The following is a 15,607-nucleotide window of genomic DNA, read 5'->3' as shown; positions in this document are numbered from 1 at the left end:
GTGATTCGACGCTTCTTTGGTCGATAGTCTCTCATTGGCCCAGAGAGCTCCAGTTAAAACTGCGAGCCAATAGCAGAACCAGCAGAATTTTACACATGTTTGAATTTCAGCCTATCACGAAATGAATCCGCGAATTTTTACGGTCTCTATTAATACATTATAATTTAAATATTAAATGCAATTAATGTAATTTATTTAGCAAGAAGTTTGTACCAGATTTTATGGAAGGGGAGAAAAAAAAAACCCTGGGAAAAGTTTACTTTTTAATATTGCAACTGTTATTAGTTACTCATTTTTACATTACGATGTTTGTCCTTTTTCAAACACAAAAAAATTTACAGGATTAACTTTATTCGTTCCGAATTATTATAAATTATTATGTTGAAAAGTGCATCATGTTATCAGTCAAAATTACAGTGTTTTGGAGAAATTAAGTGTCATATATTTTTCAGTAATAAGCTTATCTTCAAAAAAAAAAAAGATTTCATAAAAAATAAAACCAACACAGAACACTCCTGATTTAAAAATAAAAATTGTCTGCATTTAAAACCATAAAATCCTGTTTCTACATACAACTAATAAAACAAGAGGCCCTAGGCCACATATTTTTTAAAATGTTCCATCTGTTTTTTAATATGAAAATTTCTTACCGCCGGAAGGGTAAAGGGTAAAGTTCATAATGACTGACTGCTACAAACATTTTTCAATGTGATCTCTGTTTTAACGAAGACAAATTTTCACTTACTTACAAAAAAAATTATAGCACAGACACCGTTAAAACCAACATGTTTTTGGCCGTTTTATACATTACAGGGTCACACAATATAAAAAAAGCATGCAATACTGCACTAAAAAACAAAGTACGTTAAAACCGTGGACTATAAAGAACATATTACATTCAAATTATAAGAAAAAAATATATATAAACGAGTGCTCCAAATGCAAACCAGAACACATCTTTGCCATCAGGATTTTGTTACTTAAGCAACATCTGTGCCTACCTATTACAAGGTCAGAGGTTAGCTTGAAAATTATATATTTAAAGGAAATAACTTTTGAGGCTAGTGTAAAGAGTCTACTCCCCCCCCCTTTTTTTTTGTGTTTTTGAAATGTTTTAAATAACCTAATAATGACCCAGCAAACCTCTATCACACACACATTTACACACACACACATGTATAAGAGAGAGTGAATCCAAAGTTTTTTTTCTTTACAAGAACCGAGGTTCTTGATGTAAAAACGAACTGACCAGAATTTCACAACCCTACATAATACCATGTCATAATCTTGTTAACCCTTTGCTTTGTAGTGGTATTTCTATGATACCACTTTGAAAAATGTTACTATTCGCAATGATTCAGTGGTAGTGCCGAAATACCTCGTGTGAGTCGATCCTTACAAGAACAAGCAACATTGGCTGCTTTAATTTTTTCCTTCCGCCACGTCTGCTGAAAGTTACACAATAGATTCTAATTAATTTTAATATATTTCTGTGCGCCTCGAAGGGTCGGGGGAACATGGGGGTAAACGGGACAGTCACCACAGCGGAGATGATGACGATGACGGAGCCCAGGGCGTCGGCCAGCACGTGCAGGAACACACCCCGCATGTTCATCTGCGACGCGCCGTCGTGCTTGCCGTCCTTCTTGCCGTCCGCTGGCGGGGGCGGCGGGGGCGGGGGCCGGAACGTCTCGTCGTTCTCGTTGTCGTCCGTGGCCACCATGTGCTGCAGCCGGGTGTGGCTGCGCGAGATCCCGCCGTGCGAGTGGCCGTGCGACGACCCGTGCTCTGCAAACCACGGCTTTCCCTTTCGCTCCGGCCCTACACTACCGACAGTCGGGGGGGCCTAAAGCTATTGTCACAACATAGTTCCCACACTTCCCAGAGTTTTCCCTGTCCAATGTAACATCATTCCCGTGTCTCTCATTAAAAAATTTTGAAAAAAATATATTGCACTTAAAATGCGCATCTAAACACATTTTGACCACACACAACAAGTCAAACTGACCATAAAATATTTTCCTAATGCACAGTTTTCATCAATGCTTTGCTTTAATGCTTCCAGTCAGTACTGGGAAAAAAACCAGGTGACACATCAACATTTGGTTGTGCTTAAAGTCATTAAATCAATATACACATTTAATTCATCAGTTTTTATTTTGTTTAATTAATGATAGCAGTTGGATTTTTAAAAACACATAATTTGAGTTAAAAGTCAAGTTCTTTAAAGAAACACACTAGTATTAAAATACACAGATTCAGTTTGGTAATGCATTTGCCTGCGGCATGATTTTGGAAGACAGCGGGGAAACGGAAATCAGGATAAATATACTACCAGGATCCCGAACCCGGGCACGCTGGAGCGAGAGTTCAGTGTTTTATCAATGTGCCACCTCCCGCCTTACATTACACAAGGTTCATACCCCCTTGAGCAATCCAAAATTAAGGAGTTCTTAAGGTCCCTCTTTACCACTAACAAGAAGTAGAAAATCATTGGTAATATCATGAAAGTACATCAAGAAAAAAAAATGTTAAATAGTTAATGCACAAAAAATAATTTAGTTGGTTAGTTCAATCATTACAGATCAGGCCCTATTCTCCAAAGCTATTCTTGGAACAAATCTAACCCAAGCAGCGTGTATCTGAATTTTATACCCCTACCATTTACTATGATCACTAATTATATTTACGTACTTAAAAAGTTCAAAGTTAAGACAAAAATACCAGGTCAGATAAAACTACGAAAAACAAATTCAAAATGTTTTTATATCACACGGCCCTGATTCACTAATTGAACAGGGCATGGACAAAGCATGGTTTGCTACCAAGTCGGAAACAAAAAAATGAAGTACTCAAAACACCTCATTTACTATAGCCACTATTGAATACCAAGCATAAAATATTTGTATTAATGTGTGTCTCACCACAGAAAAAAATATTAAAATTCTTAACGAACACACGTTTATGAACAACACATTCAAAAAAATTAAAATCTGCAAAAAAATTTACGAGTTGATTTAGTTCTGGTGTCATAGTGTTTTAAAATGCACTTCCAGCCAATTACGTAGCTGTGCATCGTGTATTTCAAGTTCAAGAAAAACTTCTCAGTTACGAGAACGGCGCTAAACAGCAGCATTACGTAGTAAAGCAAACGACACTCAAGGCCAAGTGCCACAGTACATTAGAGAAAAGACAACACAACATGATCATCACGCATGGTAGATACAAAACACAAATACAACACAATTGTCAGACCTTGTCTGAGTGTGCAAACATTAACATAATCCACTCAGTTACTAATATGTGCTTGCAACAACCACAGCTCATATTCAAATTTACGAACTCACGTAGACAGATTTAATTTTTGCCAATGTTTCTCAGCAGAAGAGACTTCTGCTACTGAACCTAACATAACCTCAAAAACATTCACATGTAGCCACAGCTAATGCGGGAAGTGAACCCGGAGACTTATGAACTAAATTTTAACACCTCTGCAAACCTAGAAAGGGGGGGGGGGGGGGGGGGGGGGGGGGGGGTTTTCCACCATTTCATATTTGAAATACTGTTTTAGAACTTGGGTTCTGGGTTACCAACGCCCTTCTTTTCATGCAAAATAAAAGAATTTCCTTTCTTCCACTTATATTTTACAATATTTCTCCCTGACAAAATCAAGGAACTAATAAAAGACCAGGTTCCACTGCACCAACAGCAGGAACAGCCAACCCACGGCTCGCCACTCAACAACCAAATAAAATTGAAATTCAAACTAGATAGCGGCACTGTAGCAAATTTCAATCAATGAAGGCTGTAAATCTGCTCAAGGGTTCCCACACAATTCCTTCAGCTTGTTTCCCTGAGCTTTCCCTGTTTCCATATAACATCATCTCCCTGTCTTACTGTCTTAAAAGGTTCTTTATGGCAAAATAACTAAACCACAATAAAAATTAATATCAAAACACTTTTTAACAAATATATATATCATGGAAATTTGACTATAAAATGTTTTTCTGCACAATTAACTGTATGCGGTGTTATAATTTTGATCCACACTACATAAACAAAACTGCCAGTCAGATAATGAATGCATTTGAAATGATACATTATCAATTGTAACGGGGCACAAGAGAAAATTATCTACACTTTTCCCAACAATGAGTCACTCTCACGCCTCATGGGTCAACATCCATAGAACCAATAGCTACATGCCAACATTTCAACCAATTCTAAAAGACGTGTGTGACAGCGGCACATCTTTTTTCAAAGGGGAGTGTGATGTCCCAACCTTGAATGACCAAAGAATCTGCCCTCAGTAGCCGACTCATTTCCCTTGTTTTGTGAATGTTGTGCGTTATAAATTGTAATAAATCAACGAATACTACCTTTGTGCTTCCGATATCGGTCTGTCCGTGTTCTCCAAAATCCTGTGGCCGTGTAGTTATAAACAACACACAGCATACAACGCGATTGTTATTATAAACTAAAGGCTAGGCTTGTAGAGGTTTTGTTATGCTTCGAAATAAATACACGGAAAGTAGTTTGTATTCCCTATGCTTCATAATGATATTGTAAAAATCAGGTAGGGATTACTAACAGAAATGAAATGGTCAAATACATGATGCAAATTTCTAGACATTATTGACGCTGCTCATTCCAAAATATTATTTTAAATACTTGAAAAGAATGAAAAAAAAAAAAAAAAACGTGAATTTTATGAATAAAGTATAACAAAATAACGACTTTTAAGGACCACCAGACAAAATAAGTACTTATTAGGGCCCTTAAAATGAATAGTAACAATTAAGGACTTTTCAAGGACTACTAAGGACCGTACGAACCCTGTGAAGTTATAATTAAAATACATTAGGAGTAGCTTGGCTTCTGGGTTGTAGCCGCGTCCTGGGCGAATAATTTCACCGACGTTTCGGTCGACGTTGCAGTCGCCGTCGTCAGGGAGAAGGTTCGGTCGGTGGGCGACATGGCAGGGGTCGGGGACTCACCGTGGAAGAGGAACAGCCCCACTATGTTGACCAGCAGGCCCAGCGTGCCGACCAGGACTATCAGCAGGGGCTCGTGGATCTCCTCCACCTCTATGAACCTGCGGCACAGACCACACGCCCGGGCGTGCTCCACCAACCAACCACTAGTCTGTACGTGCCGGGTTAGACCGACAACGTGAACAATTAAAAAAAAAAAAATTTATTTATTTATTTTATTTATTTATTAATATTGTAACATGCCCACCAACAGCCGAGGGCTTTAGCGGTGGGCAGGACACATATATACAAGGACGACATATAAACAATACAAACAAACAAATAAAGTTTAAAATATAATTATCATTAAAAATAAACATCAAAATATAAAACTCATAAAAAGAAATACAATACATAGACATTAGAATGAAATTACTAATTGCAGGCTTATGTAAAAATAATTTAGATACATTTGTGTCAAAATACTTTATGAGAAGTAAAATATGACTGCATCAAATTCGAAACATCTGGCTTGGCTATGAAAACAGTAGCAACGCTTATTTTTATATTAAGATTTTTGATGCTAAATTTGGTATGGTTAATGAAATGATTTATTTATATTGTACCAAAATTCATGCATATGAATAATTAAATATAAATTAGAAACCAAAGTTGTAGTGAAAAAAAAAAAAAAAAAAAAACTCTAGCTACAAGCATGCAGCAACTGAAATGACTGCCGGAGCTGGTCACCTCTTGATGGCCTCCACGGTGATGGAGAAGCACAGGGCCACGAGGAACACAGCGTTCACGAGCGCTCCGAGAACCTCGGCCCGCGCCCAGCCAAAAGTGTTCTTCGACCACTTTTTGGGCGACATCTACAGGAAACAAAAAAACACACCACACCGTTTATTCACAGCACAGCAAAAAAATTTCAATAAAGTTTGCATGCTTTTACGACCACTATCAAGCCACTTTCCCGGGCATCAGCCACGTGCGGGAAGTAATATTCCCGACATTCCGGCAGAGGCAGTCGCTACTCTCCTCCCACAGCAGTCCGGGCAACACGTCAGCCTAAACGTTACAACAGCCACCATTGCCGATTACAAAAGCATTGGTGGCAGCAGAAAAGAAGGGTCAGCACCATCCCTAAACTAGTAAAGAGGGTTATAACAAGTCGTTACACTTATGCAGACAACATTGTGGGACTATTCCCTTTTAACCACATCATACCAAAACACCCCAGAATCTTAGAGATTCAGGTAAATCCGGTGGACTACGATGCAGAGATTACGGAAGTATCTTATCTTAAGCCACTTTTGCCCACTTATTTCACGTACCAGTGTGAGAATCATTTGTTTGCATCTGTAACAGTTCTTCGATAAAGGTGCAATTATGAGATTTTACATGGCGGTTAAATTAAAATAAAGTGTAACGCATGTCACTCGAGTGCTTTAAAAAATCTGTGCCGGAAGTTTCACCCCCTAAAAATTATTCTGAACACACAAGTTTTTGCCATTTTCAATTTTTAAAAATACATTTTAGAAACAACTGCTCATCCGCCCTCAGCGTATTCTTAAAGGCTCTTTCTGAACAGACACCGCTCTGATATCTAGAGCAGTTTTCAAATTGCATGGCCTTTTTTCCGAAGCTTTTCAGAGAGCTCAATGTACATGTGCCCGGGCGGGCAGGGCCCTTAAGGGGCCCGCCTCGTCAGGGGTGTATGTGTGTTAGTGAGGCGGGATGATGAGCGCGACGCTCGCTGGTGCTTCCAGCGCGGTATAGCCTCTAAGCGCAAGGCTCTGAACTGGCGCGCAATCTTCTCATCGGCACAGGATAACTGTGAAATTTGAGCGGTGACCGTAACATTATATGGCGGAGAAATGAAGATAAAGGTGTTATGCAAGCCCCTTAAGTGCTTTCAAGAATCTGTACTGATTGTTTTATGCCTAAAAATTACTCTGGAAACATGCGTTTTAGGCATTTTAACGCTTCTAAAAATACAGTTTAAAAACTTAATCCGAAATTAAAAGTACTTTTCGGCCCTCAGCGAACTCTTAAATGCTATTCGTAAATAGGCCCCACTCGGATATCTTTAGTAGTTTTGAAATTGCGTTGTTTTTCCTGAAGCTCTGCACACCGTATGTGTGCCCAGGTAGGCGGGCCACTTAATGCTCTCGGTGAGAGCGCCAGGGCCCGAAACACGCCCCAGGAGACTGACCTTGACCGAGAGGAAGGCCACCACGAGGGCGGCCACGTCGCTCAGCATGTGGAAGCTGTCAGCGACGAGCGCCATCGAGTTGGTGACGTAGCCCACGACGATCTCCACCAGGAAGAAGAAGGCCGTCAGCCAGAACATGGAGATGAGACGGCACTTCTTCCCCGTGTAGCGCCCCATGGTCGCGCCGGCTCTGCGACAAGCACACCCACACTGGCTCATCGCACTGCTGTATCTACGCCTACCTACGCCCGAATTTCAGCATACAGTACCAGCTGGTGATCTCTATTACTAATAATGTTTTAAATCATGATGAGTATTTATACATGCATGATAAATATTATTTTTATTATTTTAAAATCAGAGAGAAGGATCTTTATTTTGGTTTCATTGCCTGTATTATATATAGCTCTTTAAGGCTGAAGATTTTGTAGAGAAAAAAAAATTTATAGCTCCACACTTCACATGACACAAATAAAAATATAAGTGCGCATATGTACTTATTGTATTGCCTATGGATTACTTTCACACCCTACTCTTACATGTTTGTATTGAAGTAATAAAGTGAACATTGAACACAATATGTATTATTTTCTTTTAAAATTTTTATTTTCATTGTCCCACAGTGATAAATAGATTAAATATATTACATTAAATTTTTAAAAAAATATAAGTTATTGAGGTTATCGAGAAAAATGCCACTGAAATAATATATATTTATGTATTGCCACGTTTTGATTAGCAACAAAAGATACTGCAAATATGAAGAACAAAACAATATGATATAATGTAGCTAGGACAATGCTTGACAAAATAATTCAAATACAGCGAAAGCAACCTAAATTTGACAATAGTTACGTATATAATATCATGGTTAGTATAATTGTCATTTAAATTTAACTGAAAGACACACATAATTATGCTTTGTATGTAGATAAGAGATCTGGTAAAATTCAACACTGTAACCTTTGTGCCAATTAACATCTGTAAAGACGTTATACTGATATTGCAAAGTTATGGCTTCCACGACTTCTGCAATCAAACTGCAACCAAACGGGTTGTTACCGGGAATAGTCACAGTTTCTGAAACCTGGTCATTCTGCTAGTGGCTACTGCACGTTCTACATCCGCTCGAGAGGTGTTGTGGAGGTACACAAGCCACGTTGGACTGTAATTATGAATTTAAACACCATACTTGATAATTGATAATTTTTGACTAAGGTTAAGTATGCATAATAACCAAAATTTAAAAAAAAAAAGTGATTCACAAATAATCAACTTAAAGTTTTGATACTGAAGGGAAAACATGTATAAAAATTTAAATGGAAAAAACATTATGAAAAATTATTGGTTTTATATATAAATTAGAAACAAATTTTTAGTGTTTTATACAGTAAAATAATAATTTTTAAATAAAATTAAATGACAGTTTAACAAAAATGATACCTTCTAGTGCACTAGCATGTTTAAGTTACTTTGTACTTTCTACACCCACTACAATTCCCCTATATGCCCATGCAAATAAAGCAACTACATTTGACAATTCTCTTCTAACATGTAATGGATCTAAAACCAGGTTGAAAAAAACTGATGTAGTAATAGCCTATAGCATTTGGAACGTTTTTCCTCCAAGCTGTTTGTAGTTGACCAAACATTTTTTTAACTCTACATTCATAATTAAAATAAACTTGAAACACACTGCTGTGTCTGCTGTTACATTCATAGTAAAATAACATAATAACAAACATACTAGCACCATGAAGAATTTTGTTATAAAAGTAACCAATTTAACATTTTTGTTTTAAGTGTATAAGTATGTATAGACATTTATATGAAATAATGTCTGACCAATTTTACTACAAAATTCTACAAAAAAAACATCAATATTTTAGCAAAATTAAAATTGATGACAGTTTTTGTTTTTGAGTTCAACATATAATTTATAAAGTGGAAAACATTAGTGGCACTGCCAACAAATGTGACAAAATAATTATGACAATGGTGTTTTGTTAAAGAGAAATAATTTTTTTTGTATTCTTTGGCCAAGTTTCAAATTACATTAGTCGCACTAATCCGAACTAATTGAGACAGTCACCTGTTTGGATTACCACATTTTTTTTATATTAACCAAATAATTGCAGTAATGCAATAGCGTGCAGTAAAATACATCCATATAAGCATAAAGCTATCACATTACACAGACTTTAATACTTTTAAAAGCATGAAATCACTAAACATGTTGATAACTGGGTCAAGACATCAAAAATAATTTTTAGAAAACAAAACAATACAGGGTTTTAAAAATTTATTCTTATCTGAAACTCGTTTTAGATTAGTCAGATTTTTTGATTAGCGGAGTTGGGGTAAGTGGACTCCACTGTACTATTTTTTCAAGAGTTCAAATGTTAATGTGGGATATTGTAGATACATAGGTATTTATTTTGAGAATCTAATTTGTTAAAAAAAAAAAACAAACTAATAATTTTTATTTCTCTATTGATTAAAGTTGCATAATATGTCGCAAATGTGCACCTTTCTGCTTCATGGAGCGTAAGTAAAGTAAATCAGAAATAACACTTGCATACCTTCTTCACTCTCACAACCCAGAGAATAATCTAATCTTGGATACCTGAATCAAAGAGGACACTGCTAACATAACATGATGATAATGAAACACATATTTGTTTAATTTAATCTTTCTTTATATAACACAGTTAAGAACCGCATAAATTGTGGCCATTGTACTACATGCTAAGAAACACTGCAAACATGAGAAAGTATATTTCTATAAATGCTCCCGCACTAATCTAGTGTTAAGTTTGTTGTTCAAGGCAATTGCTACCCAGCTGATTTTTTGTACAAGATGTATTGTGACAACTCACATCAACTTTACATGTTTTACCTTAAACATACTTTAAAAGCATTTGAAGGTGAAGACAATGACCCCACAAAATTAGTAGATACTCTAGTGTTTCTCACGCAATCACATGGAGAAAACATAGATATCCAACTGTTGATTTGTTGACAACACCAGTTCCAAACGAATGCAGGTACGCAAATCCATGCCTTGGCTTTAAGTTTGGGCAGAAATTGTCCGAGTCAAGTCTGTCTCAAGAAAAAAAAAATTATCTGAAGAAGAGGTGCATTGAATTGTCTGAAACTCATTCTGGAGATTCAACAAGACTACCAAGTAACATCACAATCCTGGAAGAAAAAAAACAAAAAACAATGTTAAATGTCGAAGAAACATTAAAAGTAAATAAAATGAATGCAATAAATTATGTAGCCTAAGGATTGGGTTTTGGTAGAGATTTCATATATGATATGCTTCAAGAATGGCATAATATCAACTTCACTAAATGGAATAACACTACTAACACCACTTGATCTTGGAGTGAGTTTTGCAGCATAAACATGCCACAGGTGAGAATCCTTTCTCTTGGATTTCACAAGTGGCAATCACTATTCTATTGTTGCCACATGCAAATGCTGAATTCTGAAGAGTATTCAGTTCTATGAACATAATAAAAACAAAACAATGCAATAGATTGTCATTAAAAACTATCAATTCGTTGATCCTGTTGAGAGATCAGTTGAAAAAAACAAAATAAAGATTGTGCATCTATTGAAATACTGTCTGAAGTGCTGCAAATCATTGCTATGAACAAAAGTTATTCTTTTGCAACAAAAACCATTGAACTGCAACATAAGCTTTTGAGCGACGTTCAACCCTCGATTTCAACTGCGGCTGTGTCAGATGAGCACGAGACCAAAGAAATATTTGATTAAGTGATGATGATGAATAACTTACACATATATTTTTATCTGATTTAAACTCTTGCTATCTTTTGTTACAAATGCAATTGCATATTTATAGTATTTTTGGCAATTGTGATTTAATCACATACTAGTTACAAAGAATACTTAATTAAATATTATTTTTTATATGTATGTTGTTGCACATGATGCATTATTTAATTATTATTTAATATCTTACCAACAAATTTTTAGAATTTTTTTTTCATGTTTCCCACCCCTTTTCGACCCTCACTGGCCTATTGTGGCCCTCCCAGAACAAAATCCTAAATCCGCCCCTGGTAGAATCAGTTTTAGCGACTTTCTAGTGACTTTTCTTTTGATATTGAGCCTAGTGGCTCCGATTTATTGGAGTTGGCAACAGTGGAGTAAACTGCACACTGCAATCTAAGGATGAGACATTATAGCGAGTAACCTAACCACTCTTAAGCGCAAACTTACGGGAAAAAAAACCGTAATTTACCAGTGTGTTCCAGTAAGTTTGTTATGGAACAAGTCGAGTAGTATAAGCCACGTGACCAAAAAAGTTTTAGATCAAAAACTTCCTGGTCCGCATGCCAACAGAGCAACAAAAAACTCTTGGCCTGGCACACATCCAACCTGCAGCCAAACTAAACGTAAACAAAACGGATTACAGGCACGATGCAACATTACAATAATGTTTATAAATTAAGAATGTTAACACATAACAGTTGTTAATTTCATGATAAATGAATCTGAATACTAATACGAAATGTTATACATAGCCCTACTGCTCGAAGTTTGTTTACATCAGACAGACAAGATACGTCTGCCTAATCTCCAAACAATGCAAAGCCTGTCGAATTTCGCAGGTAGTTGACCTCTTTTAACACATGCTGGTGATAAGGCTGACAAAATGTACAAAATAAAAAAGGCGGAAATCAGGTTCAACAATGTGCGGCAATCTTATCAACTGGCATACCATCTACAAAATATATTTTATTACGGTTAAGTACGTTAGAGTTTTGTTTTAAACTGCTGGAGTTACATCATTACAGCTCATCGCTATTTCTAAAACATATGACGCGTCACTGCGTACGTTTAGAACAAACATGCGCAAGTTTGAATGTCATGGGCGTACAGACAGGAAATAGGAATAAATACAATCAAACCTGTATATTTTGAATCCCAGACGATCTGGATATCTATTAGTATTCTAACTTCCGCCAACTGCTCAAAATCAAGCCTGCTTTAAAGCTGCTTCAACTGACAATACACGACAATGTTTTGTTTGTTAAATCCTCTCCTGAGAGAAAACCACCAGCAAGAATTCAAAAGCGTTCGAATTAGCTCAAATGCAATGAAGAAATTAACTTTGCCATTGCCTGCCTGAAACGTCAGTAAGTATTCGTATCCATTCTTACCAACTTAAACAAATAGTTTTAATTCTGGCTTAATAATTTGTTCTTATTAAAACATTGTTGTTTCTGACCAATTAGAAGTTATGATTTTGAACATCGTACTACGTTGTCAATTGAAAGTTTTTTTTTTTTAATAAATATGAAAATGTGTGTGCTAAATTGATTGCGACGTATATTGCGGATATATTTATTTTATAATTTTTTTTATGTTTGTATCATGGAGTTACGCTATATACGACTCAATTTATTTCTGCATTTATTTTCGGGGAATGGTTACGTTGTACTGACTAGAGCAGCAATAAATTCTCGCAAGCTAAAATAAACAAAGGAATGGAGTTAAATTGTAGCCAGTTGTATTGTTCAGGTGCTTATCGACGAAGCTACCCACGTGTAAATGTTTGTGTCGATTGTACCCGAGCATTCGGCAAGGGTTTCAAACACGAGTGCAGTTCGGTACCTTTCCTCGCTCCGACAGAAGACGTAGGCGAGGTCTCACACGAGGCCGAAGCAGGAACAATAGCAGCACGAAAGCAGGTCGCGTAACTGACTACGGCGGGGCGGATCAGCTGACGCAAGCGTGCGCCGCGCGCGCGCGGGCGATAACGGAACGACGAACTGACGCGCGGTCGCACGGCTACACGCGAACTTGCCAGATCGCTCACTGAACTGCCGACGCCGCGCCTGTGCCAGGCTAAATAACGATTTTCATCCTTCCACGAACGAAGCCAGCGCACGGTTCGTTCAAGAACCAGGAGAGGGGCGGGAAGGGATATGCTTGAAAAAGGGGGGGGGGGGGGGGGGGGAGGCAGGAGAAGGAGACAGATTACAGGCCGCAGCGTCAAGGTAAAATATTGACTCACAGGCTTCGTACTAACAAAAAAAAATACATCCTTTCAGTTCATTATTTTTTCTAGACTGAAAATCATTCTTGCGTAGCTCCAAAAAAAAATAATAAAAATGAAACCCGGCCTTGGGCGAAAATGGAAGTCGGTGAGCAAACTTGCAGAAACTTTGAAGCCATGACGTCACGGATGACATAATCATCCATCCCAAGAAGCCTACAGCATACACACGTGATCTGCGTGCGCACAGCAGAGCGTCTGTATAACTGCGCGTGCCGCCAAAGTCGGCAACTGCAGTGGCTTTATTGTGCGATGAAAATACTGTAATATAAACATACATTGTCAAACAAAAAATTGGTTGTCTGTAAAGTCGGTTTACGGACGATAGTTTAACGAGACGTCACAACAAAACATTGATGAAATGATTGCATACTTTATGAATAAAATTGAATCATTTTTATTTTAATAATAAAAGAATAAATACTTGAAATTATACTAGTAATCAGATTTTTAAAATGCAAGAATAATTAACCTTTATTTCCGAAATTATTGTTGTAATAAGTAATGAAAACCACATTAACTTTTCACTTCACTTTATAAATAGTCGAGTGGAAAAGGGATAGATGCGGCGCAAGCGTACAATGAGCGTAACGGAACAATGTGCGTAACGGGACACTTTTTCGTGCGTGCAGCCGGCATTCATCGATTTATTAGACGTTGTCACGTCAAAAAACATCGTTCTAGTTAACTCACCGCGAATGCAATTTCTACACACACCTAGATTCATACATGAATACAATTTCTGATAATATATATATTTTCTCTCACATACGGATTTCGTAAATTTTATCTGGTACACACCTTTAAACTGACTAAAAACTATGTTTACTATATATGTATATTATTTTGATATAACATATTCTGTAACTCCATTCACGGGCGCAGCCAGAATGTCATAAACACAAAACTTTCTAATGCAATTGCATACAAATACTCATGGAAGGCACCTAGCCATCCAGGATATTTTTTTTTACTGCAATTAAACACTAGTAGCGGGCCCGACACGAGGTGGCATTGTGGCCGTCTCGTTAAGCTGGTAAAACCGCTGTGCGACTGCAGGGAAAATAATCATACATTAAATCACTCTGTCGTTTTCTCTTTGTCTTAAAAATTACGTTATATGTTTGCATGAATGACCCTTGAGAACCAGACCATGGAACAAAACTGTCCACTTCATCCTTGGGATAGGCTATCTGAAGTCACGTTAACTTTAGACGTAGAAAGACCAAACGTTCGAATATTAAGTTATCGTTTTAGATTAAATTATATCGATACTACTGAGCACATGATCAGTATCACATCGACAGAAGTGTGGCTGAAGATCGTTACCAGAAATTAGAAAAAATATGTCAACCTACATAAAAAAAAAACAACACTATCTTGATATTGTTACCGAGGACTCTAGCGACAACCTACAGGAGGAGCGAGATACTGGTAGCGCCCGTCCCTCGAATGCCGCTACAAGGTAATCTGATTAGCAGCGGAGCCTCTCTACCGTTCTAGAGGGTACGGCACGTTCTCAGAGGCCCGTACGCGCGAATTGGCGTAACTGGGACGCCACTGTTCTGGGAGCTTCGGGTGTGAAGTCGGGTATTCTGATGACGCGACACTTGGGAGGGCTACGAGACCTTTCCAGAGCAGGACCTGTCAGGTATATAAACGGGGAGGATAAACTGCACGGGAAGGAAGTTAAAAGGGTGAGTGATCAGTGATCCCTTGGCGAGCGATAGCGGGCGACGAGAGACGGGCTTGTTGTGCGGAGATCGGATCATAGAGGATTGGTGCAACGGGGACGGTGTCACGGCGCGGTAGTGTGAAGCAGTGTGAAGCAGTGTGAAGTAGTGTGAAGCAGTGTGAAGCAGTGTGCTGGAACCGAGGTGCGCGGTAAGAGACGAGCAATAAAGCAAGCCACTGCGGGAATGAATAGCGGACAGACCTTTAGAATGTTTTAATTGTAGGAGAATAATAATTACAACTCCATATAATTAACTGCACTATCCTTCCTTACTTGTTTTTTCCCCCACTTGTAACAATATCAAACAACATTTAAAATACAAAATTGCTTACTATTATGATTGTAATGACAAGGTTTGGCACATCGGAAATTTTATTTTATCGCAAGCTTTATAATTCATAGGTTTTTTTTTTTTTTTTTTTTTTAGGTGCTAGGAAGTTTACACAGCCAAGCACGAATCTTGCCTCAGGTTTCAGTCGGATGGAAACAATAAGGCGTATTGTAAAACGTTTAATGATTTGAAAAATGCTTTAATTTTTTTTTTCCTTTCAAAATATTCATCCCCTTCTTTAAAAACTGTGCAG

General features: G+C 37.5%; 1 protein-coding gene across 3 annotated transcripts in view; it reads right to left on the bottom strand.

Moving 5' to 3' along the window:
- LOC134537082 (proton-coupled zinc antiporter SLC30A1) overlaps positions 1–15,607 on the bottom strand; it is a 46,543-nt gene that overhangs the window by 8,360 nt on the left and 22,576 nt on the right. The window contains exons 1-5 of one of the 3 annotated variants that reach the window (XM_063377320.1): positions 12,844–13,077; positions 7,192–7,381; positions 5,724–5,848; positions 4,998–5,095; positions 1,541–1,788 (exon numbers count right to left, since the gene is read on the bottom strand). In XM_063377320.1, the coding sequence (XP_063233390.1) occupies positions 1,541–1,788; positions 4,998–5,095; positions 5,724–5,848; positions 7,192–7,368 (648 nt within the window). In that variant the 5' untranslated portion in view covers positions 7,369–7,381; positions 12,844–13,077. Of the gene's footprint in view, positions 1–1,540; positions 1,789–4,997; positions 5,096–5,723; positions 5,849–7,191; positions 7,382–12,137; positions 12,409–12,843; positions 13,078–15,607 lie in introns of those variants that run through there. The other 2 variants (XM_063377321.1, XM_063377322.1) reach the window with 2 other exon arrangements.

This window comes from Bacillus rossius, chromosome 11 (assembly GCF_032445375.1).
Source record: "Bacillus rossius redtenbacheri isolate Brsri chromosome 11, Brsri_v3, whole genome shotgun sequence".
NCBI classification, from domain to species: Eukaryota; Metazoa; Arthropoda; class Insecta; order Phasmatodea; family Bacillidae; genus Bacillus; species Bacillus rossius.
The sequence above is the reverse complement of the archived record's forward strand: the minus strand, read 5'-3'. Positions and strand labels throughout refer to the sequence as shown.